Source organism: Orbicella franksi, chromosome 4 (genome assembly GCF_964199315.1).
Source record: "Orbicella franksi chromosome 4, jaOrbFran1.1, whole genome shotgun sequence".
NCBI classification, from domain to species: Eukaryota; Metazoa; Cnidaria; class Anthozoa; order Scleractinia; family Merulinidae; genus Orbicella; species Orbicella franksi.
This window is the reverse complement of record NC_138148.1, coordinates 27,882,850-27,910,413: the sequence shown is the minus strand read 5'-3', so window position 1 is coordinate 27,910,413 and position 27,564 is coordinate 27,882,850. Positions and strand designations below refer to the sequence as shown.

At 38.4% G+C, this 27,564-nt stretch overlaps 2 protein-coding genes and 1 pseudogene across 2 annotated transcripts; all 3 read right to left on the bottom strand.

The window, feature by feature from the left end:
* Positions 1 to 1,901: 1,901 nt before the first annotated feature.
* On the bottom strand, positions 1,902 to 3,181 carry LOC145485678 (retinoschisin-like; the record flags this gene model as incomplete). Its single annotated transcript, XM_081464311.1, has 2 exons — positions 1,902 to 2,048; positions 2,786 to 3,181. Coding segments are annotated over 2 exons (543 nt in total), but the record flags the coding sequence as incomplete, so codon positions are not given.
* A 1,565-nt stretch (positions 3,182 to 4,746) lies between these two features.
* On the bottom strand, positions 4,747 to 13,442 carry LOC145485375 (lactadherin-like). Its single transcript, XM_081464049.1, has 6 exons — positions 13,071 to 13,442; positions 12,209 to 12,323; positions 11,123 to 11,448; positions 8,769 to 8,907; positions 6,295 to 6,611; positions 4,747 to 5,333 (listed from the first exon to the last, which is right to left on the bottom strand). Exons 1-6 carry the CDS (start codon positions 13,434 to 13,436, stop codon positions 5,187 to 5,189), a joined length of 1,410 nt encoding a protein of 469 aa, XP_081320175.1. The 5' UTR covers positions 13,437 to 13,442; the 3' UTR covers positions 4,747 to 5,186.
* An 11,457-nt stretch (positions 13,443 to 24,899) lies between these two features.
* Positions 24,900 to 26,003, bottom strand: LOC145486043 (adenosine receptor A2a-like; annotated as a pseudogene).
* Between the last annotated feature and the right edge of the window lie 1,561 nt (positions 26,004 to 27,564).

The window sequence follows — 27,564 nt, the reverse complement described above, 5'->3', positions numbered from 1 at the left end:
TAAAAGCTTAGCTGAAAATATGTGAATACAGCAGAAATAATCGGCAAAGTTACGATGAAGCCGAACAACGATTTAGATTTTGTTGGTTGAGTTATCAAAACTTCTTGTCTATTTCATTTTCGTTGTAAAATTTCACTGTGTTAAAGAAACACACATGATGTAAGTAGCCTTTTGGCGTTGGTGAAAATTGTTGCAGCATCTCAGCGCAAAAGACAACGAAAGCAGAAACAATAAGAAACTATCAAAAACAGGTTTTGGTTATGATTAAGCATTGTTTGGAAAACTCTCAAATTAACTCGATACCAGAGTAAAGAGTTTTCTTTCATAACTTTTCTTCACAGAAAAAACGCAAAAGCTTACGCGTTCAACTAGCGCGAGCAGATATTATTCATTCACAGCACGAAGTCTTGTTTTCGACTTTGAAAAACTCACCTTTTCCATTAGCTCAGAGGATAAAACTACATACAAGAGCCCTGAATCTTATTCCTTGCCTTATTCCCTGCCATCTCTCTCTCACAATTTGATCACGCAACGTGACAACATCCACGCGAGAACCCCCGACATGTGCGTGGATCCGCGCGGATATATGACGTCAGGATGGCGCGATTTGTTCTAAAAATAGAAAAATTGTCCCGTATCATAGGTGCGCACGGATCCCAAGACTTACGGTCTCCGTCCCTGATTATGGCTCCTGATATTACCCAACACGGTAATCAGTTACCCCATTACCATTACATCTTGTTCCTTTTCTGTAAACATTTTAACAGCTACATCTGTGGTGAACCATGGGCAATTTCATCATTTTTTTAGTTTAAGATACGTTTTAAATCAATGGCATCAACAACATTCTACATGTGAGGTTTGTATGTATAATTTCGCCGGTGGTGTAAATTTTTGCGAGGAAAAAATTTGCGGGAACGTTATTTTTGTGGGAACATTTTTTTGCGGATCGTGGAAAAACCGCAAAAACCCAGAAAGAGCAAAAATTTCGTGCTACACGGTAATCCCATCGAGTTCTCAGCTAATGTTTATTGTCCAGTGTCGTAGTACGCCTGCAGTTTAAGTATAACGTCCCTCTATTGCAAGAGGCTACGCATCTGTAAAAAAGGTTTAAACAACGTTTTGAAACTTACATCTGACAAAAGTACATTTGAGAACCAAAGTGGATTAGTACTGATTATATCATCAGATGGTGCATTACATTGTTAAACTAGTGAAAACATTCAAGGAAATCCCTCTGGCTAAAATTTTTGCTTGTTTAGCGCGGCACCCTAATTGCTGACAAGTTACTTCTCCAAACAAGAAATCCAAATTATAACCAGACTATAAAGTTCTGACAAAAAACTTATTTTATGCAGGCTGTTAGAAGTAGGGTCGCTTCAACCGCCCAGTTGAGAGAATTCTTAAACCTACTGATCATCCTACGCACGGACTGATTATCGTCTCTTAAGTGATCGTTTTATCATAAAAGTTCGCACTTCAAAGCGGTCTGAATATATCACTTCTGCTAGCTGGGGAAGGATATCTGTGATATGCCCGAAGTTTGCAAAGATAAAATACGCTCTCTCGGTCAAGTTTGTGATCACTTTAATGATGACTGATGACGCTTGCACAGCTGCCTATCTAGAATCTCAGCGCAAATTGGGTTTGTTGACTGAGTACATAATAATGACCACTTAGTTAAATAAAACCTACTAAACTAAGGATGAGGAAACAGCGGTATTCATTTTATTTGTTATTTTTATTCCGTTTCCTCCCCTCCTAGAGGGAAACAACAAATCGATAAAAACAAAAACAAAAAACAAAAAAGCACAAATCACAAACGGAAATAACTGAGCGTGTCTTGTTTGTGCGGTTGCCGGGTTAAATAAATAAACAAATAAATAAATAAATAAATAAATTTAACTTCCTCGAGAAGTGTAGAGCTCCATCCTCATGGAGATATGATTCTGCCATAATGTTGGCTTTATTCGTATGAAGCGTGCCGTGATTGGTGGATTTAGGTGGCGATAGACAACGGTGTTGCGATTGCTATTACCATTGAAAACCTAAAAAAAAACAAAACAAAACAAAACAAAACAACAACAATAAGCAAACAAAACGAGGTTTTCGTGTTTAAGTTCAGTTTATTTTGTTCATGTTTGGTTGGTTGGTTGGTTCAATTTATTTTGTTTCAAATTTTTTGTGGACTCACTGGGCTGCACCTCGTGATTCCACAACATTTTGACCACTGTGATGACGCATATCGTTGTCGATAAGAGTAAAGACAACGCTAAATAAACCACATTCGATTTGTTAAATAGAGGTTTGACTGATTGCTCTCTGTAGGGACAAAGTTTGAATTATTCGGTGAACAAGTTGGTTTCTTGCATTCTTTACTGCTACGATTAAAACTGTTGCAGCCCATGTTGCTTTTTACTACACGCGAAAGGTTCCTTTATGGTGGTTTTCGATGGAAACGACGAATATCAGATAATTACGGTTGATGGGAATTACAGGTTTTCGACTTGAGCAAAACTGGTCACGGTAAACGTTTTCGTGAGTTAGAAAAAAACAAAAGAAGCGATTTGAGAGAGAGAGAAAAAAAAAATTATTTACCGGCTTAGGGTAGGTCCGGATACCGAAAAACTGTAACTGAGGTCATAGGTTTTTCACTATACGGACCTCTCTGCCGGCAAATAGCATATATAACTTGAATGAATATCATGCAAATGTCCGCGGAAAAATATCGTAGCATATTTTCGCGCCAAAAGGAGGCTATTGTTTATATAATATTTCTATTTACCGCGTCCAAAGATTCTCCTTGTCTCTTGTAAAACAAGAATGATGCTCCATCGTCGCTGAACTGCAACTTGTACTTCGTTACCCACTGATCCCAGGTATCCCTTCCCTGTGTAGCCACGTGTGTCACCGGCGTTATTTTACCAAGATCAACTTGAAGCCATTGGTTCGCATCCTTCGTCAGACTTGACCAGGCGCCCCACGAATAGCTATCAGTCTCTTTAATATACAATCTCGCTCGTTTGGGACTGCTGTAGACGTTCCATTCCGAAGAAGCAGTTATTTGGGAGTCTACAATGGCACCGCTTTCCATACCAAGAGCTTGCATATCGTCTACGAAATGAAAACGACATCCGATATATATGTATAGGTAATCATACGGTTTTTCTCGTTCAATTTGGAGTTAATTTGCACCGTATGAGTTTTTCAAAAAGCTGAAATCGCACGGGCCGCTTCGGCGAGTGCAATTTCGGCTTTTTGAAAACCTCGCAAGTGTAAATAATTCCAAATTGAACGAGAAAAACCGTGTGATTACTTATTTTCTTGAGAGACGCAAGTTCCATTTTCACCGGGCTATCACACATGATACAGTACGAGAGAAATTTACCTTTTGCGTTTCATACCGACAAACTGTCAACGAGGCCAGCATGGCTTACATCTGACTACTGATAGCCATTTTTTCTCCTTCGAAAAGACTTTTTTCAAAGTTACCGCACAAAATTTTCGTCATCATTTTACGTGATATCACTGGCTTAGAAAACGTCCTATTGTCTTTGAGCCAATCATAATCCAGAATTACGATGTGTAATTTACACTGATGTTACACTTTTTGCATTGGTGTTACACTTGAACTGCACTGGTCTCCGCAGCCAATCAGAATCGAGTAATTTTTTCATGTATATTATTAACACAGTTACAAGTCGCGTTGCCATTTTAAAGTTATAATTAATGACGTCATTCTCATAGAAGGGAGGCTTTTTAATATAATTCAAAGCGTTCCTTCCACGTTTTTTTAGCACGCTCTACATTTTTTTTCTTTTTTTTTTTAATGACAATCAGAGCGCAATTGATAGCTCTGGCACGGTAGTCAGACAGGTCCCAGAACCCCTGTCCGGTTCACTCCCGGTTTGTATTTTCCCCTTGCAGAAAATGAACGGAAGGAAACCCTGATAAGATATACTCTTAGTAATGTGCTTGCTTCATGTGTGTTATTTTCATTCAGGGTCCAAAAATAACTTACAATTAATGTTTGTCATGAGAGCCTTTAAATTTTACTCTGGCCAGTGATTTACGTTTACTTTCGTTCATTTTAAATTCAATAATAAATTGAAGCAGCAATCGTTACAATTTTACTTTTTACACCAACTTTGTAACTTGATACTTTTGTTTTTCCTGCAAAGGTATGTAACATAGAACCCTTGTTTTCTCCGAAACACAGGGAAGAGGTTTTTTCACACCGCTGGAGATAAAGGGGAGAAAGTTAAATATCTGATAAAGAAATGGAAATGAAACGATTTTGTTGTAACCGAAAACGCACTTCAATGATAAACTCGCTTTTTTCCATGCATGAATTGAGAAGTCAATTAAATCGACTTGTAATGGTTTCCTTTTCGTCTGTTGTTGAGATCACTTAGTGTGTATAAACTAAAACAATTATTCTTTTCATTCTCAGTGAATAGCTACAGAATATTTTGCCACCATTCACCTCGATTTAATTGTTAATTACCCTCAGCCTTCGGCTTCGGCCGATAGCGCTTACCGAAACCTTAATTACTCAGAGCTAGAATAGATCAAGGCACCATGATCTTCTCTTTAAAAAAAAAAAACGAACGAACAAACAAACACACAAACAAACAAACAAAAAAAGAAACGAATAAAGTCACAAGAAAAACTTTGCTATAAATTTCCGGTTCGCTCGTTTTTACATCATTTTTTAATTTCCTTACTAGTGACCAGTCTCCCACATCTCGCACACGCTGATGTAATAATCTAGAGCCTATTCTCCTGGGATGAAGATACCATTGTAGTCAGCGTTCAATGCGCTACATGTACTTTAATTACCAAGCCACGAAATGTACAATTTAAACGATATAGTGCGGAGAGAGCGATGTATGATGTTGTATGACAAGGAACACGATGAAGGGACAGTGGTGGACACTGTAAAACTAGATGACTGTCACGCACACGATGGAAATGCACAAATGTACTGTAAAACTTGTACAAAAAAGGGACTGAAACAAAACGAATTATGCGGAAAAACCTAACAGAATACTGACGACGTGCCAGTGAGATAAACGGAAGGAATGCGCGTACAAACGGAAAACATAACAAAAACCGCGGCGACGGTAACAGGTACAACCAAGTAAAAATTAGTTATCGTTGAGTTTAAGGGTTTGACTTAAGCGTCAATTACCAAAACATCCGTAGAGTTCCATCCTCATAGAGATGTGGTGATTCCATGCCGTGGGTATCAGTCTGATGTATCGTGCCTTGATTGGTGGAGTTAAGTGATGTTTTACCACGGTGTCAGAATCACTGTTTCCCAGAAACACCTGTAGGAACACGAATATAAACAAACGTATGTACATATTCCTTATGTAATGCTTCAGACTCACAAGAAGTTGTCGAACCACATTTTGACATCAGGGAATCGTACATTTATTCTATCCACCGCTAACGATCTAGATTTGCAAAGATTGCGAGAGACGTTTGGAGCCTTCCCAAACATATTAATTTTTCAGTTCACCGAGGCGTGAGTGTTGAATACTGCGCATCAGTTCTTAATATACAATGACTTGCCAGCTTTCTGATTGACTCTATTCTTCATTCATGTGATAAAAACAATAAAATATAGTGAAATAGTACAAAAAAAGTGCAAATTAATTCATGAATACCTTTTTAGATTATAATGCAAATTATCATGCGGTCAGCCAGGGTAAAAAAAACAGTTCTTGGGAAATCGGCTCATTCCATTAGTGGAACATTTGTTCCAAAATGATTATGGAAGGCCAAATTTTGGAATATTTGTTTCATTATTATGTTTACTTTGGAAAAGTTAATCAACTTCTTGGCATGTTAACTTTGCCAATCATTTCTTTTCTAGAGATGCACCGGAATTACCAACAATATAAAGTATTTTATACTACAATACTTAAAGCAAAGTGTGGATAGGTATCAGAAACAATAGGATACCAATTGAAGTTTTACCATTTTAAGTAAATTGCCACCTCAAATATCACATGCCTAATTAACAATAAAAAATGTTAAATAACAAGGTGGCTATCGTGAATTAGGTCTATTTCATTACTTTGTTCTGCTTTGGCTTTTCTCAATTAAACCTAAACGATTCAAGGATTTCTAGAAGAAGGATGCTTTTTATTCAATCAAGTAAGTTGTTTTGTGATGTTTCTAGACGTTGTCAGTACATCTGGTTTGTCTGATACCAGCTGATTTCCCGCTGGCTTTTTATGTTTGATTTTTTTTTTTCTCGTCTTCTAAAGGCTATCTTCTAACCTCATCTGAGTTCTCTTCTTGGCGCTTAAAGACCTGAAATGTATTTCCATCGTTGCTGTATTGTAACTTGTACTGGGTCACCCGTTGGCTGGTATTATGTCTTCCTTGAGTTGCCACAGAAGTGACTTTTGTCTCAATTCCAAAATCGATTTGAAACCACTGATGCAGGTCATTCACCCCTGCTGCCCATGCCCTGTTATTACCCTTGTAGTGTAGTCTTCCGTAGTATGGGGCGTGATCTGAATCATTGTGAGAGGAATTTGATATCTGTGCGTTTGTTATTATCAAGTTTTCCATTCCCAAAGGAGCCAGACACTCTAAACAGTAAAATAAATGACAAATGATCGTTAATATACAGTTAATATAACTCCATTTCATAAAAACAAGAAAATATCAAACCTGAAGAAGAGAAAATGCCTGCCAAAGTACGGCTGTCATGGAAAAATTATGTTCCAAGCATAGTGTCCTAAAACAACAAATTTTTCGCACATAATTTTCAGATATTGACACAAACTTGCCATTTGGTGTTCCGGGAGACCAACATGTCGAAACAGTGTAGTCAGTTGGAAATTTTCTGCACTGGGGCTCCTTGCTCGTTCGTTAGACTTTCGTGCAGATTTACAGATCATAAGTTACATTTTATTTCACAAATAAAGAAGCCCCGCCTGTGCGTGCTCTGTTCTGTTCTGTTAAGGCAAGCACGAAGCGGTAGAGCACGAGAGAAGTGTCGGGGGATCACTCGTCGGGTGAGCGTTGTAATTGTTAGGTTTCACTTCGCTGAGACGACCGGAGATTGCTATTTCGCGAAAGAGCGTTTTTACAAAAATAAAGCTTCTCATCGTAAACAGAGACAGTTCAAGTGGTGTTTTCTGTCCTTGTTTTACTTCTGAAGTAACAAATATGTCTTTTATCGAAGCATTCGCTAGATTGAGAATTTGCTTATTTCGTTACGTGAGTAAGCGAATATAGCAAAACTTGATATTGTAGTAAAGTTTTAACAATTCTGTTGTTCTGTTTCTAACAATAGCCTCCATCGAAACTATGTTTCTGCAGACAAATAGCTAGTTTCCATTGCGTCTGTCTGAGTCACATGGGAAGTTTTGTTTTAGTCGGATTTGTCAAAATTCCGAAGCAAAAATTTGAAAGTCAACCTAGCGTGGATCTCTTCTCTGATGAAGGGGCTGTTTCAGCCAACCAGAGCGTGCTTTAGATGGAAACTTCATTATAAATGAATTCACAAAAGACGAATAACAATTTGAAGCTTTCTTATAGTAATGATCATTTCGGATCGATGCGTACAAAAAAATAAATTTATAACCAACTATTCCAGTAGCATGAAGACTTTAATTATAGAAAACAATTATTATTTTAAATGTTAACCAATTCTTACCATAAAATAGGATGGCTTATGCCCCCCCCCCCCCCCAGCCTCTCCCATCCTACCTGGATAGCAAAGAACTGAATGACCTACCCGTTACCAAGGGCTCAAAGACTGATGATCCACCCCCTCTCTGCTCTGGCCCATCCACCCCCCCCCCCCCCAATACTTTTTGACAAGTTCCTAAATACTGTAAACGTTATGGATAATCAAAGTCAGCACGGGGAATTCCCCATCCCGGTTTAAATAGAGCCAAGTGATACTAAAAGCATACGCTTGCTGCGTCCGCACTACAAGCAGCCATCAAACCTGTACTGTCTTACCGAAGCAATACAATGGAATTCTTTATCTACGGTCAATAAAATCGAAGGCGCACATTTTGGCACTTGCATCATGGGGTGAGTACAGAAATTTAGGAATATAGTTATTGCTGAGGATTAAGCACGTTCGCACGAACATTTTCCAACATTGATTTTTTTCTGAGACTTTTACCACTGTAAGATGATGAGTTAGTTATGTCAGAAATGTAAAAAAAAAAAAAAAAAAAAAAAAAAAATGGGGGGTCACCGACTCCGTTTTGCAGAGAACATGCCCGGAAGAACATCCTAAATCTGCAAAAATCGGGCTTCGTTGACGAATAAGGTCACAGTGTCTGTAAGCCCAAAAATATTGCAATTAGATCTTTGAAGTGAAATGTTCTGTGCCAAATATTGTTTAAGTGGACGTATTAAGTGAAGTTAGTCAACTGGTGAGGTTCCTTAAAGAACAAGTTCGCAATTAGCGACCATAGCTTCACGCGCCTTGCAGCCGCAAGATGGCAGGATTTTTTTTAATTTCTCACATTTATTTTTTGTTCATTTTTGGACACTGTGGAGATAATTTTAAATAAAATCGGTTCCGGAAAGAAAAATTGGGGTCACCGAGCGTCCAAGATCGTTAAATTCATGCAAAGCTATAGCAGTGCCATCTGTCCTATCATTGTTCATTTTATTACTTAGCGCGCACTCTCATGCATGACGTGGTGTGTAAATTTGCGTGTGCAGTAAGGATGCGCAGAAACAATTGGCGCGAACGTCCTTAAAGAGAGGCTAATTACCAAAACATCCATAGAGTTCCATCCTCATGGAGATGTGACTGTTCCATGCTGTGGGTATCAGTCTGATGTATCGTGCTTCGATCGGAGGAATCAAAGGATGTTTCACGACGGTGTCTTGATCACTGTTTCCAGCAAACACCTAGTGATAAATAAAATAAACTTAGATACACACTACTTTTGCGATAACTTCGTCTATGGAGTCTATATTATACACAAAAAGACTGTTCCTGATTGAAATGACTAATTTTGTTGCCCTAAGCATTCTCGACGAGCGACCAAGATTTTGTTATACAGTATAATACGACGAAGACATCAAAGGAATTCACGTGCGACGGCGCTCGTCAGTCAAGTTTGCGGGTAGCCATGCACTGTTACCCTGTGACGTCACAGATTTTGCAATATCGCCCTCTCAGTCTTTTGGCCGGACATAGTTTTATTCATTTGTTAAGTGTCATCTGATATCGAAGTGGCGAATCAGAGCAAGCGCTGTTGGGGAAAAAACATTCCTGTTATAAAACAATGATCACGTGTTTCGACCCGACGCTGGCTAAGATACTATTTATGGTCTACGCGACCTAGTGTTTGGCGATCGTCGGGGCGAAATTTCGTTTTTACAGAATTTAAAGCACTACGAGATAAAAAAAAAATATATAAAATAATCAACATTTCTTACAATTCATCAAATACTTTCGCTCGAGCGCGATTGGTTTAAACGCGTCACATGACTGAATATCCCCCAGCTAAAACTGGCGAATATCCAAGTGATATTCCCCAATTTTAAAAACTGCGCGTGTTGCGAAAAATATTTCAAGGATAAAAAAACAATAGCCTCGATTCTGGCGCGAAAATATGCACGGATATTTGTCCTGGGACATTATCTGTTCCTCAAAGCACAAGGTTTTCCTCGAGCTACGCTCTCGAAAAACTGTCTGCCTCTCGGAACAGATAATGTCCGCGGACAAATATCTGAGTATATTTTCACGCAAAATAGAGGCTGTTGCTTATATATCTGCCTAGGGCCTCGCTGTGAAGGTAAAAAGGGAAAACTAGTTGCTTTTTATTGGACTTTTGCCACCCTATATATGATAGTTATTGAAACTCAATGCCGGCCACTGGGCCGATTTTGGTTACTCCAGTAACCAAACATCGAAAGTGAGACTGGGAAGCGAGAAAGAGAAAGTCTCCTTATAGAATGTTATAAATCCGTGTGAGATAAGTACTTTGCAAAGACAGTAAATAGAACAAACTCTTTTTCAATGCCGATTTCTCAATCTCTCCGATGGCGATGGCGATGGCGATGGCGATGGCGATGGCGATGGCGATGGCGATGGCGATGGCGATGGCGATGGCGATGGCGATGGCGATGGCGATGGCGATGGCGGTGGCGATGGCGGTGGCAATGACAATGGTAATGGTATAGGCAATGATAATGGTCTGGGCAGTAATGATGGTAATGGTAATGGTAATGGTAATGGTAATGGCAATGACAATGGCAATGGCAGTGGCAGTGGCAGTGGCAGTGACAATGGTAATGGTAATGGTAACGGCTATGGCAATGGTAATGGTAATGGCAATGGCAATGGTAATGGCAATGGTAATGGTAATGGCAAGGGCAATGGCAATGGAATGGTAATGGCAATGGCAATTGCAATGGTAATGTTAATGGCAATGGTAATGGCAATGGTAATGGCAATGGCAATGGCAATGGTAATGGTAATGGCAAGGGCAATGGCAATGGCAATGGTAATGGTAATGGTAATGGCAATGGTAATGGCAAGGGCAATGGCAATGGTAATGGTAATGGCAGTGGCAATCGCAATGGCAGTGGCAGTGGCAGTGGCAATGGTAATGGTAATGGTAACGGCTATGGCAATGGTAATGGTAATGGCAATGGCAATGGCAATGGCAATGGTAATGGCAATGGTAATGGCAATGGTAATGGCAATGGCAATGGTAATGGCAATGGCAATGGTAATGGCAATGGTAATGGTAATGGCAAGGGCAAAGGTTTTTATGAAGCAAATGCAAGTTCAACATAAGTTTTCAAGTGCGCGTCAAAAAATGATAAAAAACATTAAAATAAAACTGAAGTGATAACTAAAGAAATAGTTTATTATACAATCAATTAACCAATAGAAAGCCAATCTGAGAGATATTACAAATAAAATAAGTGACTCAATCCAGAGTTTTGGTGCTGCCCCTTAAATGTCCTATCTCCAAGAGTAGCAATAGTCTGGGACGAGTCTCTAAACAGAAGCGGTTTTTTTTTTTTTTTCAAATAGAGTATACGCGGTGACTATTTGATTCTTAAACTGAGGATGTAACATTTTACTGAAAACCACCCCAACCCTCACCTTGTGTGAGTTATCTCCAGCTTGCTTATAAACCTGAAAGGAAAGTCCATCCTTGCTGTATTGTAACTTGTACTCGGTCACCCGTTGGTCGGGGTCCCAGTATCTCCCTTGGGTTGCCACAAAAGTAACATTTGCCTCAACACGAAGATCGATTTGAATCCACTCAGGTACATATACATCAATCGACCCTGCTGCCCATGCGCCGCCAATACCCTTGTAATGTAGTCTTCCGTGGCGTGGGGCAAAATTTCCATCAGCTTGAGAAGACGCTGAGATCTGTGCCGCAGTTATTTTATAGTTTTCCATTCCCAAGGGAGCTAGACATTCTAGAAGTGACAAAGATAGAAGTTAAAGAACGATCTTAGATTTTACTCAAGCTAAATAGAATCGAGGCTAATACAATTCTTTCAAGTGTGATGTCTCTACAGCGGAAGCATAAAAGCTAAAGTGAACATATTTACTATCGAGAAAACCAATTGTTTTCTGCGAAAGCTGATGAAATTTTTCGTATTTTTCATACGAACAAAACAACCACCTCCATAGATTAATTTACCGAGCCAAATTAGTAAATATTCGAAGTCTCAGAAGAATATATTGCAAACTCGTGAAAATATGGGACCCAGGGGGCACGCGTTGTCCCTGGCATAAAAAAAAAAAAAAACGTGGTAGAATACCCTGCCACTCGAGTTCACTCATTCATACGCATTCCTCGTTCTTTTAAAAAAGTACTATGTGTACAAGTAGAGTCGAGAAAAATGGTGGCAGGCCGGGTATTCTTCAGGGGCTCCAAGAAATTCGGAAAAGCGTACGTAACATCGGTTAATAGGTCTATTGATATCTCGCGAAACACTGATAGTTTTTTTTTTTTTTTTTTTTTTTCAAAAAAAAAAAAAACCTCAACAACAACAACTCTTTCTTTCATGAATATAGTAAGAGCTGAACTAAATAATTAAGTAAGACAATAATAAAAACAAACACAATCTCTTTATAATTTTTCTAATAAAAATGACTCATACTTGATAAAATTCAAAAAGGCGATTACTAAACAACAGCATGACTGTAAATGAACATACTAGTTTTATTCACCTCTCGTGCAATGAAGGCCTATATAGCCCGCCGGGCAAACACAATGATATTGATCGTCTTCGTAATTTGGGATGCAGCTGTGGTTGTTTTTGCAAGGATTCCTTGAGCAAGGTGTCTACAGTAAAAAAATAAAATAAAATAATAATAATAATAAAATAATAATAACCTTGAAAAAATACATTGTTGTTGTAACAAGTATGTACGAGAAAATCAGAGAAAGTATCAAAATTGGTTTCATAAAGGTCTCTAGCGACAAAACATCACGCGAAATTATTACTTCTAATCAGCATCCCGCTTTTATTTACTTTTCGAAGCATTTTTGCGTTGGCTAAATTATCAAATATAATTACCATCTTTTGAAAATTTAAGTAGGAACCAATGTTTAACTTGAGGTCCTGAAGTATGGGCTCATGTATCACCTGTTTCTAAAAATTGAGATCTTCGGTGAAATAATTTCTTTTTTTTTTCTTTCTTTCGATAGCAGAAAAAGATATTTTTCGTTCTGTACTTGGTAAGGCCAAAGAAACTGATTTGCATTTATAATTCGCTTTCCTAAACATTACCCATTTCAATTAATCTGGGCAAAACTCAATGTGCATATGTTGTTCTATCTCCTATGTTGCTTTAAAAGATTTAAAACGATTTATGGCATAAATGCAATTTTCTTTCCTCGAAATAGCTCCCGCGAGAATGGTCTCCTGCAAATGACCCCACTAATTAATTATTTTATTTATCCATTTTGATTTTTCTCCTTTTCTTTACAACGAGAATGTTCCTCTCAATGCACATCATTGCTGGTAAAACCAATCTCCGTAATAATGGCTAAATGTTGAATTGAGCTGGATTTCAAATCACCACTTACCTTTATGCTATAATGGTGAAATTGTTGTGAAACGGTTAGTTTTTCAGGACTTCTGAACATGTCTTCACTTAGCAGCTCGCAGCGAAGCGTTCCATTTTCGTTTGGCGACGAAGCAACGTTGAACGAAATACAGGGCGCATTATCAACACAGGCAAAAGCGCACTCTTCGTCCTGAACAACTTCACAAGAATAGTCCAAAAGCGATCCTTGAAGATGGTGAAACTTGTGAGCTACAAAATTGGCGTATGATAATCCCTGTTGATTACTAGATTGTTTTAAACCACGATTACCTTGGATCAGGCGTTGATGCTGGCCTGTAACACACGGAAAACGGAGCAGAACAACTGCAAATAGAAAATGAAACATTTCTGTTTAGCAGAAATATCGTGTCACCGCGAAATATGTTCTTCGATTGCATTTATATTATGCAGAATTATTCTCTTTAAGGTAAAGTCAAAACGCCGAAAGAGCGAATCGATCAACCAATGAATGACACTCTAGTCAAATTTGGTCGGTCAAACAAATGTTTGCGCTGGACAAACAGAGAATATTACATGGCAGCATTGAGATCGAAAAAAAAACAATTTCTCGCTGATAGTATTTTGAAGGGTAAGCCCAGAGTAGATGAAATTCGTGTAACTATGATGTAATGTTATGTTGATTATGTGGAGGTCGTAGGGAGGGTTTGGATGGATTCCTGGAATCTCAATCATCAGTCAAAGCTTTAGTGATTCCTCAGCTATATCAGCTAAAATTTCGGCTTATTCCTCTGTCAGCTGTCAGTTAAAAGACCGTTCATTTCTTAGCTGACAGTTAAGACTTTGTTGAATTCCCGGCGGGTACTCTACAAAGCTCTATACGGGGAGACTTCGCCCCAAGGTTTAACCCCCTACCCTTTTGTGCACCAATTTAAATAGAAAAGGAACCCCTTTTGTATACCTTTAGTTGAAAAAAGGTTCCCCTTTCACATACTGTCATGACTGGTCCGTATTGTGAATGAATCGCCAAACAAATAAGTCTTCTTGTCATTTTCATGTAGTGCCTAAAAATGAAATGATGCAGCTATAATGTACTTCTGTTCTGTTAATTTTAGGCACTTTAAATAACCAAATGAAAGATTTCCCTATCCTTTTAGATTATCATACCTCAACTTGCAAAATCCCTACCATGTCATATACCTGAAGCCTCAAAAAAGGTACTCCTTTCGGCGGAGCCTCCCGGTAAAGGGCATTATATAGGGAGTAGAGCTCCCTCCCCCCTCCCGGTTGAATTCTCAGCTGTCAGTTTAATTACATGCAGGCCCTTTATTTAGATAATGATAGAAGCTTCACAGTTTATCCATTTTTCAGTTAAAAACGCAAAAGTGGTCACCTTCAATACAACAGAGGCTGAGTTCGTGATAAATTTGATAACGCTTGACTCATGAAAGTTCCATTATTCCAAGGAAAAGTCAACTTAGGATCGTTCACAATAAAATTAAATTGATTTTATTTTATCCGTAATACCTGTAAACTAGCAGGTGAGCTCACGCAGGTCTTGACACTTAATAAGACGACTCTTATAGCTAAGTGTATTGACATAATAAATTTGTATCAATCTATTTTCACCACATGCGGTTAGCAGAAACACTGTTTTAGTGATTAACTCATGTCTTCAATACAAAGATACGTTAACGTTGACGTCGGTTTTGTTCCTCTTGTGCTTATTTACAGCGCTAGCTGTTTCACGAAAGGTAGCTTGCGGAGTAAACGCTATCTACTGCATGTTACAGGTAATTTCCGTCTGCGAAGCAGACACTGCCGAAAGGTAGATTAGCGCTGGCTGATCGAAGCTCGTTATGTTTTAGCGCCAATTCAAGGACGTGAAACTGCTAATACATTTAAACTTTTCTTTCTCTTATCGTGTTGACACACTTTTGTCATATTTGTCACCGCAGTGTACCTTTCATTAAGGCTCAAGACAAAAACAGGAAGGCCAAAAAGGGCGGGCAAACTTGGAGAAAAGCGAAACAGATTGCATTGGGTTAAACTTGAAAAACAGCTGATACATCACTGTTTCTTTAATAGGCAATTTTAAAAAAATTAGAACTTATAGTAGCCATAGCTAACCAACACTTGAATTAAAATTATTTAATTAATTAATTCCGTGAATTATAAAACGTTCGCGAACATTAATTTTTTTTAATAAAGTGTATTATCGTTTGTCTCACGATGTAGTCACTTGAGACGTTTCGACTGCTTACTGCTAGTCTTCTTCAGGCGATAAGGTCGACTGCTTGCACGATATCGTTTATATCACAAAGGTCGGCTGTGATTGGTGCATTTCGATCCTCCTATTGTTCCATTGTTCCGACGAGTAGCTGTTCCCTCAGTGGTCAGCTGTTGTACTGTTCTCCTATTGTTGTGGTTTTTTGATCGAGGGCATCCATGCTTCAGGAATTTCAATTCCACTGCGATAATACACTTTATTACTGCATCTACCGCGTTAAATAACAACAACCTTTTCCTCGACATTAATTTTCTTTTACAAAAACTGTGACTGGCACTACTTGGAAAATGACACTAGTTAGCACCTAATGCAGGATTATCAATTGCAATAATTACAAACTGACCTTGACATTAGGTACAAAAATACTGTCAAACATTAGTCACAAAATTATCATTAGCACTAATGTTAAAATTGTCGCGAATTTCATGTACATTTCATGATAATCATTATTTACAACAATAATCACAGAATTGTTATAGGAGTGGATTTTGCTTGAGTACCGATATCAGAAGTATTTCGCATTTCATTTGGTTACAGTCCCCGTAACAAAAAAATAATAATAAACAAAATGTCTTGAATCTGAACAGTGTGGTTAAAACTCGTATTTCCAAAATTAATAGCACCAAACGCTGTCAATTAATCGTCGGTTTTGGTCCCGTCTTTCGTAGCCAAAATTGATTAACCTATGTACCTATCTATCTGCAGCCCTTCACAGGAATCTTACATTAGGAAGAAGAAAAAAAAAAAAGGTTACCCAGGAATTTCTTATACAGTAATGTAGCGATCGCCAACATATATTTCGTGTCCACGTGACTTTAGTCAAGTGTTTGCGCAAAACACGCCTCACTGAAAACCAAACGTACACGTTCCACCAAATCACCATGGGTAACGACAGTTTTAAAAATAAAATGAATTTCAGAGACAGGCTTAAGAAAAAGCTATCAGAAACTCAAATCATGTCCAATTGGAACGAATTTCGGAAGGCAAAAAATCAAGTAAATCAGAAAATAAAGGCTGCCAAAATGGCTTATTACAACAACACCGCCTTTTACAAATATGCTGGTGACCTTTTGAGACACAGACGCAATATAATCGTGCTTCCGAGTTCCAGTGAGAAGCCGGGCGGCTGCATTCTGGACATACCGCAGTCTCTGAATCTGTTTTTTCGGAAGGCTCGACGAAAGGGAATTATAATAATCAAGCTTAGAGGCTATAAATGCATGGATAGGAATCTTACAATGTTTGAATAATATGAATTTCCTTATCTTGGCATTATTATGTATATGATAAAAGGCTGACTTGCCAATAGAGGTACTTTATTTATTCCATTAACGTAATTCCCCTGAAATAAAACTGCACATGGATTTTTGTTCAAACTTTGTCCGATGAATATTTATCATATGAGAACTTTAATTATAAAATAAAAAAGGGGGTGCCCATGCTCGTTAAGGAGCAGTGAGGCATTGAAAATGTCCCATTTTAGCGTTATTTATTAGCTCTTATTAACCGAGCAGGAGGTCTGTATGAGAGAATCTTGACCGAGGTCGTGAGCACAGACCGAACGCAGTGAGGTCTGTACACACGACCAAGGTCAAGATTCTCCCATACAGACCGATTTAGCTCGGTTAACAAGATGTTTATTATATGGCAAAAAAGAAAACTTTAATTCGTTTAATCTAACTGGTTTGCTGACATTTCGCTCGCAAACGGAGATGAACTTAACTTAAACCTGCCGAAATTTGCTCGTCCTCTTTACTTTTTTTTGGTCATCAGGCTTTTTGGAACTTCCATAAATGATTGAGAAGAAAATAAAAGAAAACGGTGAACATTTTTGTATTGAATTTGCTACTTTTTCAACGCAAAATGAAACCGGTCTAGATGGGAAAATCTAGACCGTGGTGAATATCGATTTCAGCCAATCAAATTCGTGAATTCGGTAGTTCCCAGTCCTTGTGAGACACAGCCATATAATAAATGCTTATTACAAGAACGCATTCCAAGTTATTAAAAACTCTTTGTGAGCCCAGATTCATGAAAACACGCCTTAAACTACAATCAATACTTGTGTCGGACACAAATAAACTTTTTAAGTTTGATTTTGACAGATAGCTGAATCCTTGTTAAAATATTGGAACCAAATTGTTTGCCACGGCTATCAAACTGCGAAATAGAAAAGATTACCGTGCAGCTGCTATTTTCCTTATTTATTCAACTTTCAACAATGGCTGGTTTGCAGTGTCATGCCATCAAAAATAAAAATCGTAACTATTCAATAAATTAAGTCAAGAAGCCGAGATATGAAAGATGATTGATATATAAATAACCTTGCCAAGTTTTAAGTCTGTACGGTTTTCCATCCGCGCGTTATTCAAAAAAGTGTTTCACTCAAATTTATGGAGCTTTGTATGGTGTCGCCATGTTTGTGCCCCTCGGAGGGACACAAACATGGCGGCCGTAAAGTAACAGAAACATCTGTCATTGAGTTTTGCCATTGAAACGAAACGTTATTACTCTAGAGCTCCGATACATTGAAATTAATACTTTGTCTAGAGCAAGAACTGTTTAATTGGTAAAAACTTGAGCAGCAACTCATCTTTTGACTTACTCGACAGCCTTATCGAGCCGCCATTTTAATGTCACGTAACACATAAACTTGGAAATTCCGACGTGCTCCATTACATAATGAGGAACCCTGTCGGGCTTAAACGTTGCAAAACGTTAAGTTATTAGAGGGTCTTACATCTGATGTAACTAAAACTTCACAAGGATTGGTAATTTCTTATTTTGGAAATTGATGACGTCACATGAAAACCGGCAATAGAAACCAGATCAGTCTTTTGTCACGTGAGGCTAATGATTAGTTGATTAAAATGACTGGAAAAAAATTTGGGGTGCCCGAGCTCGTTAGTGAGCTATGGCCATTTTTCAACTGACAGAACCTGGAGCCATAATCGGGGACGGAGACCGTAAGCGCACGCCATTTCTAGTATTGGGGCTGTCCCTATGATATGGACAGTGTCGAAGCTATGGACAGTGTCGTCCCTATGATATGTCCCGCTTTATATCACTGCCCAAGTTGTGTTCCGCTCACTTCTTTTACAAGAGCTCCACATTACTCCACTCTAAGTTTCACATATGTTGATGATTAACAGCTTTTCCATGACACAGCAAAAAACTAGTTGGATATATTTGGATATAGCAGCGTTTCAGGACTTCAAAGTTTTCCTCCTCTTACCACTCGCCCGCGAGGATTTCGCCAGCCTGAGAGTCTATCTCGACCGAAAAGTAAAAAAAAAAAATAATAATAATAATTGCAAGTTTGAGTCTCGCCTGAATTGTAAGCAACGCTTGTTTTATCAAGGCCTAATACATTAAAGTTTATGTCTGTAGATGCTGCTCAGTTTTGTTCATGTAAAAATCCAATAAATTGTCGGCTGTCGATGAATAAGAGCGCCCGCCGATGCGTGTTTTGCACAGTCAGTAAAACATAACAAATTGGACTCCCGCACTTTCGTGTGAAAACGAAGATCGAACTCATATAATATCAGTCTAATTTTTAAATATGTTTAAGGTTGATAAATGTTTGAGAACATATTAAAAGCTTAGCTGAAAATATGTGAATACAGCGGAAATAATCAGCAAAAGTTACGATGACGCTTTCTTTAATCAACTCGAATAACGATTTCGATTTCGTTGGTTGAGTTACCAAAACTCCTTGTCTATTTTATTTTCGCAGTGTAAAATTTCACCATGTTAAAGAAACACACATGATGTTAGTAGCCTTTTGGCGTTGGTGAAAATTGTTGCAGCATCTCAGCACAAAAGAAAACGAAAGAAATCTTTGTCAAGATTTGTTGGCAATTGAAAACACCGACTCGGAATTGAAAGTGCACGCGCTGCACTATGCAAACTCAATATCAAGGCAAATTCGCCATGTTTTCAGTGTGCGCGTGCACGAGCGCGCGCTAATGACGCCATAAATTATGCGTAGTAAGGATGCGCAATGCAATACTGGGGAATGACCTTAAGTGTCATTGTCTGAGAAAGTGTTCCAGGGGCCAAAAGTTGTGGTCAATCGATTTGGCTGAAACTTGGCACAGAAGTTGGGTGCAATGAGATATTTCAAAAGCCAATTTGGCTCATTTCTCTGACATTTAGTTTTGGAGTTTCAGGGGAGGTCTCATTTTTTGCCCTTTGAGCACCAAAAACCCAGCCTTCCAGGGGACATTTTGAAAGTGCCATAAAACCCAATTGGTAAATTGTGCTTCCAAATGAATTTGATCATCAACTCTACTATAATAGAGCTTTCATTTCATACATGTCCTCGAGGTATTGGACAAAGAGGAGCCTGGGGCTAGGGTTTGGCAAAATTTGATGTCAAAATTACAACTCAAAATTGCCATTTTTTCAAAAAATCAGTGTACCTACCTGCCTTCTTGCACAACTTCCGTACCTATACCATTATTTACTTTAGTGACCCAGTTATCAAAATCAGTCGAGAGAAATTTGGTTCATCAAAGTTTGTTGAATTTTTGCCACAAACACTCCATGCCCCTCTAAGGCCATAAAAAAATGGAATTTTGAGCATAATTCATGCCATAAACAAACCAAATTGCTGACATGAAGCCCTCATTCTGTATTTGGTGAGTGAAAATAAATTGTTAAAGCCAAATCAGTTTCATTGTAATTCTGTGATCCTTACCTTACAATTGCTCTTAAAAGGCCTTTGATTAGCACAAAAAGCACTCTGATTTAGCAAAACAAGGGTTAACGTTTTCTTTCAAAACTTAGTACCCATCAAACAGCACAAATAATGAAGGCCTTGCCTAGATATAACGATCTTTTTAAACGATGCTTAAATTTTTCATTGATTTATATCCAGTTTCAAGTCATAATTCTTCTCCCTTGCTCCAAGCATGGAAAATCTCCATATTTTGTCAGGCCTGATTTTTTATATGATTACAAGATAAAGTTAGCTTAACAAAAACGTTCGTTAGCATATAATCTATGTCTGTTAACAGCCTGCGTAGTTCTTGTAAATACCCACCAGTAAAGGAGCATGACCATGCATACATAGATATATTACAAACATACGAGCTGCAGTTTACAGCAGTGTCGATGTGACCCATTATTTCAGAGTCCTTTAGAGCGGAGAAAATGAAACCATCCATCAAGAAGGAATATACAGTTAAGAGAGCTGGATAGTAAAACAAAAAGCTTTTGTTGCAGATACAATAACCAAACGAGGCCTTGCACTGAGATGATGTATCAACTGGCCCGCCATTTCGGACATAGGAGAGAGTGGGGACTGGACTGAGTTCCCATTCTTCTTCCGTTTCGTGGGTATGTTTTGTCATTGTTTTGTCAGGTGTAAGAAATTCGAGGGTAATTTCACAATGGGACTTTGTTCCTTTGGTGGGGTAAGTGTCCAGTGCGGCGCTGCGTCATGGGCTGCGCACGAAACAGGAATGGTTCCTTTGTTGTCCTGCGAGATAGACATGGTTGAATGTTTGAAGGAAAAGTAAAAGGGGTCAGGTGTGTCCGGAGCAAGAGGAAGACCTGGTCATACAAAAGCTACAGGTGATTCAAAATATCAGTTTGGGATCATACACGCGCACAAATGGCTTTTATCGCGATCCAGTGGACTCTTTTTATTGAACAGAGACCACGATATTTTACGATTTTGTCGTCTCAAATTGTTTGTTTGTGACGAAGATTTCTCGAGGTGATTTACTTGGTTCTTGTGAAGAGAAACTAACATTCAACAAATTGTCCACAGACAGGCCAAAAGGGTCGACTAAAATCCTAACTTTGAAAGGTTAAAGTACAGTTATTTTATCGCAGCAATCTCGTGAACCAGAAACAACGATAAGAATAACTTGAAAGCCGTTTTTCGTCTGCTCGGTCTGTTTGTTTACATTCAGCTTTACCTGTGCAGACGCTTATCACGCAATCACAAGTCGAGCTTGAAACCCTACCGTTTTCCTATATTTGCTGGTTTTGTCGAAGAAAAATCTTTGCAAACATGCTGCATCGAAGCTCTTCGATGAAGTTGACATTTTAAGCGAGAAAATGCTTTGTTTCACGGATAACATTCTTGGTTACAAAAATTATTTGGATACATTTTTTAATTACTTATAATTAGTTATTTTAGTATGTAAACAGAGGTGGTATAATTTTAGGAATCTTATAGCCAGTTTGAAACCTATCTCAGATTTATCGTTGTATTCCGAAGCTCGATTATTTGATTAAACATTTTTTTCAACAAAAATAGATGAATCGCGATAAAAAGTACATTCGATTTTGAGACGGTATTACGACTTCATAATGTCACCGTGGTAGAGAATGTTTTCCTGCAGATGGACTCTCTGCTTCGCATCGTTATTAAGTCCTAATATTGTCTCAAAATCTACCGAATAAGTTTGTGTTATCAGATGTGGTTGGAAGATTTAAACTAATTAGACTACGTGCTAATACATAGGCAATGAATCCACGTGGATCTCTTCTATGGTTTCACTTAGTGAGCGATAAAGTATCTGGGAAATCTGATGGATCACAGGTCACCAAGACGCTGATCACTGCAGCTCGTATGCAAACTGTATCTACGTTTGGTCATGATCATTACTGATGCAAGAGCTATTTAGGTTATTAAAATGTCAGACAAAGATTATCTGTTAACGATCGTTTTTGCTAAGCTTACTTTAACTCTTAAAAAATGGCTTGGAAAATTATGGGGACTTTCCATGCTTGCGGTAATACATGGAGATATGACCTGAAAAATATAAATCAGAGAAAATCTCAAATATTTATGTATGAATGTAAGAACATTGTCATTTGTGCTCTATGATGAGTACAGTCAACTCTCTCGTATGCGACCACCCTTGATGCAAGACAAAGTGGTCGCTTATGCTGAGAAGGGGTCATCTACGAGAGAAAATAAGAGAATAAGCTCAAAGCGAAGTGATTAACGTGATTACATAAAGTTATTACCTAACGAGCAACAACTCAGGCAAACAGACAACTGCCAATAATGTTTCAAATCGAATAACGCTTAAAACTGTTGAAAATTTTTACATAACATCTTACATCAATGTTACAATCCATTTTTACCTACAGATCGTATTGCAGCCTTTTTTTTGTTAGTCAACTGCTATAATCTGTGAGCGCGCTTGGTCAGCGCTTTTTAAAACTGAACTTTTGTGATATTTGTGCAATGGTTTTCTTACAGCCATACGCGATCATGCCGGGTGGTCGCTTACGAGAAGCGGTCGCTATGACAGGGTCCACTGTACTAGGTTTTCAAAGAAGAAATTCATCCTTTTTTTGTTCAATCAAAGGCCTTTTTAAGAGCAATTGTACAGTAAGAGTCGGGGTAATTCTAAACAATCAAACTGATTTGGCTTTAACAATTCATTTTCACTTATCAAATACAGAATAAGGGCTTCATGTCAAGAATTTAGTTTGTTCATGACATGAATTATGCTCAAAATTCCATTTTGAATGGCCTTAGAGGGGCATGGAGTGTTTGTGGCAAAAATTCAACAAACTTTGATAAGCCCAATTTTTCTCGACTGATTTTGATAACTGGGTCACTAAAGTAAATAATGGTTTACGTACGGAAGTTATGCAAGAAGGCAGGTAGATACACTGATTTTTTGAAAAAATGGCAATTTTGGCATGGGTTGTAATTTTAACATCAAATTTTGCCAAACTCTAGCCCCAGGCTCCTCTTTGTCCAATACCTCGAGGACAAAGTTACATGTATGAAATGAAAGCTCTATTATAGTAGAGTTGATGGTCAAATTTATTTGGAAGCACAATTTACGAATTGAGTTTTATGGCACTTTCAAAATGTCCCCTGGAAGGCTGGGTTTTTGGTGCTCAATGGGCAAAAAATGAGACCTCCCCTGAAACTCCAAAACTAAAAGTCAGGGAAGAGAGCCAAATTGGCTTTTGAAATATCTCATTGCACCCAACTTCTGTGCCAAGTTTCAGCCAAATCGGTTGACCACAACTTTTGGCCCCTGGAACACTTTCTCAGACGATGACACTTAAGGGCCCAACCTCGAACTAGCGCCCATCTCGAAATATTAGCGCTCACCTCGAATAAGCTCCAATCCTAAAGGCAGTAAAAGTCAATAAGCGCCCAACCTCGAATAACGCCCTCCCCCACCTCACTCCCTACCACTCCCATTCAAACTCGAATAAGCGCGCACCCTTACCCCACCCCCTTCCCTCTGAACTTGAATAAGTGCTAATAAGTAATCCCCGAAGACGGAATTTTCTCCGAGTATTTTACAGAAACCTTGCTCTGTTACATCCTCGCGTTTTGTCATTACTATTTATTGTTTTGTTGCAGAATAAACACACTAAACCTGCTGAAAATGGTAAAAATTTAATTAGCGCCCAGCTTCGAATAAGTGTCCGCTCTCAAGGTCCAAATATTTAATAAGCGCCCAGGGTGGTTAATCGAATAAATGCGGTAACTTGTTTGTCTATGGAGACTAAATTATCTGAACAAACGCCATCGTTCTTCGCAGACTTCGATAAATTCAGTACCATGACATCAATCGAATTTTTTTTAAAAGATTATTTTAGAACTCGCTCTTTCATATTATAAATATTATAAATTTTGAGGACAAATGAGTTTGACAAGCGATATTAACTGACCAATTGAGATGAAACAGCTGATTGCATCTACGTCAGTCAGTGAGTTACTGATCACATTAAAACCATGAAGGAAAATGTCACTAGTCTTTATCTATGTGTGCATGCTGTCTATTAATCATGTCATATGTTTTGCGAAAACCTAAAAAACTCTCTTCAATTTCGGATTTCTTGGACGTGGTAAACGAGATATCGCTACGAATACAACGGAAAAAAGATCCTTACCTATACATACTAAGGATGTTGGTCGAAAACAAGTTAGTACCTGTATACAAGAAATTTCACGACTAAAGTCGTTTAATATTTTCAAAGGAAAAAAAGGGAAGGACAATGTGTTCAGAAAATTGATCGATGGTAAACCTGCAAACTGCTGCCAGTGTCATGTACTGCGCATGTGGCGTGCTCCCGAAACGCGTTTCCTGTAGGAGCAGATTGTTTTAGGGAATCAATACCGTATGATGTGAAACTTCCACTAACTATAAGCCCGAGGATAAAAAGCTTTTGGAGCAATCAAAATGATATTAATAGCCAAAACAAATCTAACTCAAGTTAGAATATCTCGATGTTTATTGACATTATAATCAACTAAAAATTATAATCTTAAGGGTGCCTCCATATATAGGAAAACTTTAGAGACAACTGATAAACCAAAATGCTAAAACCAACAACAAATTACATCGATGTTCCCTAACTATGTACCAACAAATGTGAAAGGGAGACCATTTTAAAGCAGTTCTTTGGATGGTTTTAAACTGCTACTTATGGAAAGTGATGTGCAATTTCTACACTTCCCCCGGCAGAATGTTAATGATAGCCTACTGAATGTTGTTGTGCCATCTTAAAACAGTAAATTACTGGATTGAACACTGATAAAAAACACTGAAGGTGGTTGGTCTTAAGATTAGCGTGTTCCGCGATTTCTGAACCTTGGCATGTTCCGCAATAAGTCCATGATAGCGTGTCGAATGTGTCTCATCTTCCAGCAATAAATTAGTGGGTTCCACGATGAGTTAAGAAATAAGAGAGTCCATGAGAAAATTGAAAATCTCTTTAAGGAAATACTGGAGCGGTTGATTGCAACGGCTGCCACACTGATAAAGAAAGGCAAATAACAAACCAAAAACACGAGATATACGTAGAAAACACCGACTGCAGATTTAACAAGGCTAGCAAAATTTGTCATTTCGCCATTCTCTGCTCCTCCCTGTGCTTGCAGGGTCTGAATCTGATTCTTGTGACGTCTTGCGGCAAAATAAATTCTGATGTAAACCACGGTCGTAACAAGAAAACCAATAACGTCAAGAAATAAACTAATAAGTGAGTAGATATCGAGCGAAATCCAGGACGGCGTCAAAGAAAGGAACACACTAAGCAGCCATATGGAGATCACCATAGCAACAACACGCTTGTGAGTCACAAGTTCCTGATATCTGAGATGAAGATGAATCGCTAAGAACCTGTCTACACTTATGGTCACAACACCGAAGAAAGAGGTGAACAAAAACACAGTTACAATGAATCCAAAAACCAAATAGATATGACAGCCAGGGTTTTGTTTTTGTAACAATTTTGCCAGAACAGAGGTGTATAAAGGCTGACCTAACAAACCAACACCAAGATCAGAAACAGCAAGACTCAGGAGCAATGTTTTTTAAGTCTTTGGCACCGACGAAGCTTTTCTTATCGCATGGATTGTCACAATGTTCAACATGATGGCGGTATAGGACAGAAAATTGTTGAAGACACAATTAGCGATGTGAGCAGAACGAAAATCTGCAAATTCAGTGACTTTGGGGCTGACGTCCAGCAAATATTCACAAGGTGATTCCTTCATATCTACAGAAGTTTCTTCAAGTCACCGAGCCGTAGACTACGAAAGCTAAGAAAGTTTTCTGCCTCGACACCACAAACTAATTGGTTCACCTCGGCTGAAAAGATTCCTGTTCTGAATTCGAAGTCAACCCGCCGCTTCAGATATTATGTTGTCATAAAATAAGTAAATACTGGTTCCTCTTAATTGACTCATAACATTAATTAAATGAAGTAGTTCCAGAGCAAGTCAATTCAGATGTTCTGTTGTCATAAAATACAGTTAAAACTGACAGTAAGTGAATCGCAATGAAGCATTTATACGTGGGTCTTGAACTTTCTAATAACTGATTAGAATAAAACCAAGTCATAAACGTCACTGGCCTGACAGCCCTGTTTATTAAACAAGCCGTATGTTTCCTAAAATAGACGCAGTAAATTATTTATTGTTAAGGATGTTACCAAACGATGATCCTCAGGTGATAGTAGCATGCTTGAACGAAAATAGGTTAGCGCATGGGCATGTAAATTTACCATACTTAATTAATATTGCCATGAGAGTAAAAAAAAAGAAAGAAAAAAACCACGGAAATGGCGTTAAAAAGTCGTTTAGTTTGCTAATCAGTGGTACACCTGCTAACGGCTTATACAGTTTCATGTGACGCATACATATATACATACATTACTTTATTTACCCTCGAATTTTAGAGTAGCTTACGCAGATAATATTTCCAAGGATTTAACTATCAGAACGTGCACGCAAAGAACGTTCGCCACGAAGTGTAGCTGATACCTCTACCAACAAGAACGCATTGTTCTAGAGAACCTGCACTATATGAAGAAAGACCCTTCATAAAAAGATTGCAGTAGCCTCTAGCACCAAGTTTGTGTTGTCATAACGACCAGAAAGTCATCAATTAAACAACCTACCTTTTGACCTATGGTCATTTCCGGTTTATCGATCACACTTATGGTGACTAATAAACCTTAAAAAATGTTGGATCTGACCTAAAACTGATGCTATTAAAGTATAAAACTAAATTTTCGACAGCTTTCTGTTTATCTTCGTCAAAGTAAAATGACTAATGGAATAATTAAATTTAATTTGATCCTTTAGGGACGCAATAAAAGGCAAATAGGCCCCAGGGAGGGGCTGGTGCTCATCTACAGCATCGGTATTTACGGTGGAATGCCAAGATTCTAAGAGTAAGCGTTCTTGTCGATTGCTAACACCACGCTCTAGTATTTCCACGCATCTGGGATGGATATCATGTCCAGCCGTTTCCGCGGGCTCTTTAATTGCCAATTCATTGTTTCATCTTGTGCCAGGCTTGAGCTTTGCCCCCCGAGAGTTCCAAGATCTTTTGCTTTCGCCAATGTATGCAAACCAACACGATCTACACTCGACTTTGTAAAAATTCCAGTCACTAGATTCTCGCTTGGGCACTCTTTAGGTTTCTTGAACACATCACCAAGTGTTTTGATCGGCCGAAAAGCAGTCCTCACATCGCCTTGGCCCAGGATACACCTCTTTTTTTTCTGACTCCTTTAATATACGGGATTGAGGCGAAAGCTGTTGTTTCACCCAAGACTTCTGATCTCGTTTCTCTCTCTTTCTCTTCGTGTAGTGTATTGATTACCATAGCAACATCGTTATGCTATTATGCCGATCACTCGTTATTGTAATATTGTGAAACTACTGCATGATGTAAAAGTACTAGTCCTGTGTGAAAGTAGAATTGTACTGGAC

Bases quoted from the DNA above. Each gene is read 5' to 3' on its own strand.
- LOC145485375 (XM_081464049.1), bottom strand. From the start codon at position 13,436: ATGTTTCATTTTCTATTTGCAGTTGTTCTGCTCCGTTTTCCGTGTGTT. The intron at 11,449-12,208 runs GTGAATAAAACT...TGTCACTTCTAG, and splicing joins AGGCCTTCATTGCACGAGAG to AATGTCTAGCTCCCTTGGGA. The intron at 5,334-6,294 runs GTTAGAAGATAG...GTGTTCCTACAG, and splicing joins AAGAAGAGAACTCAGATGAG to GTGTTTCTGGGAAACAGTGA.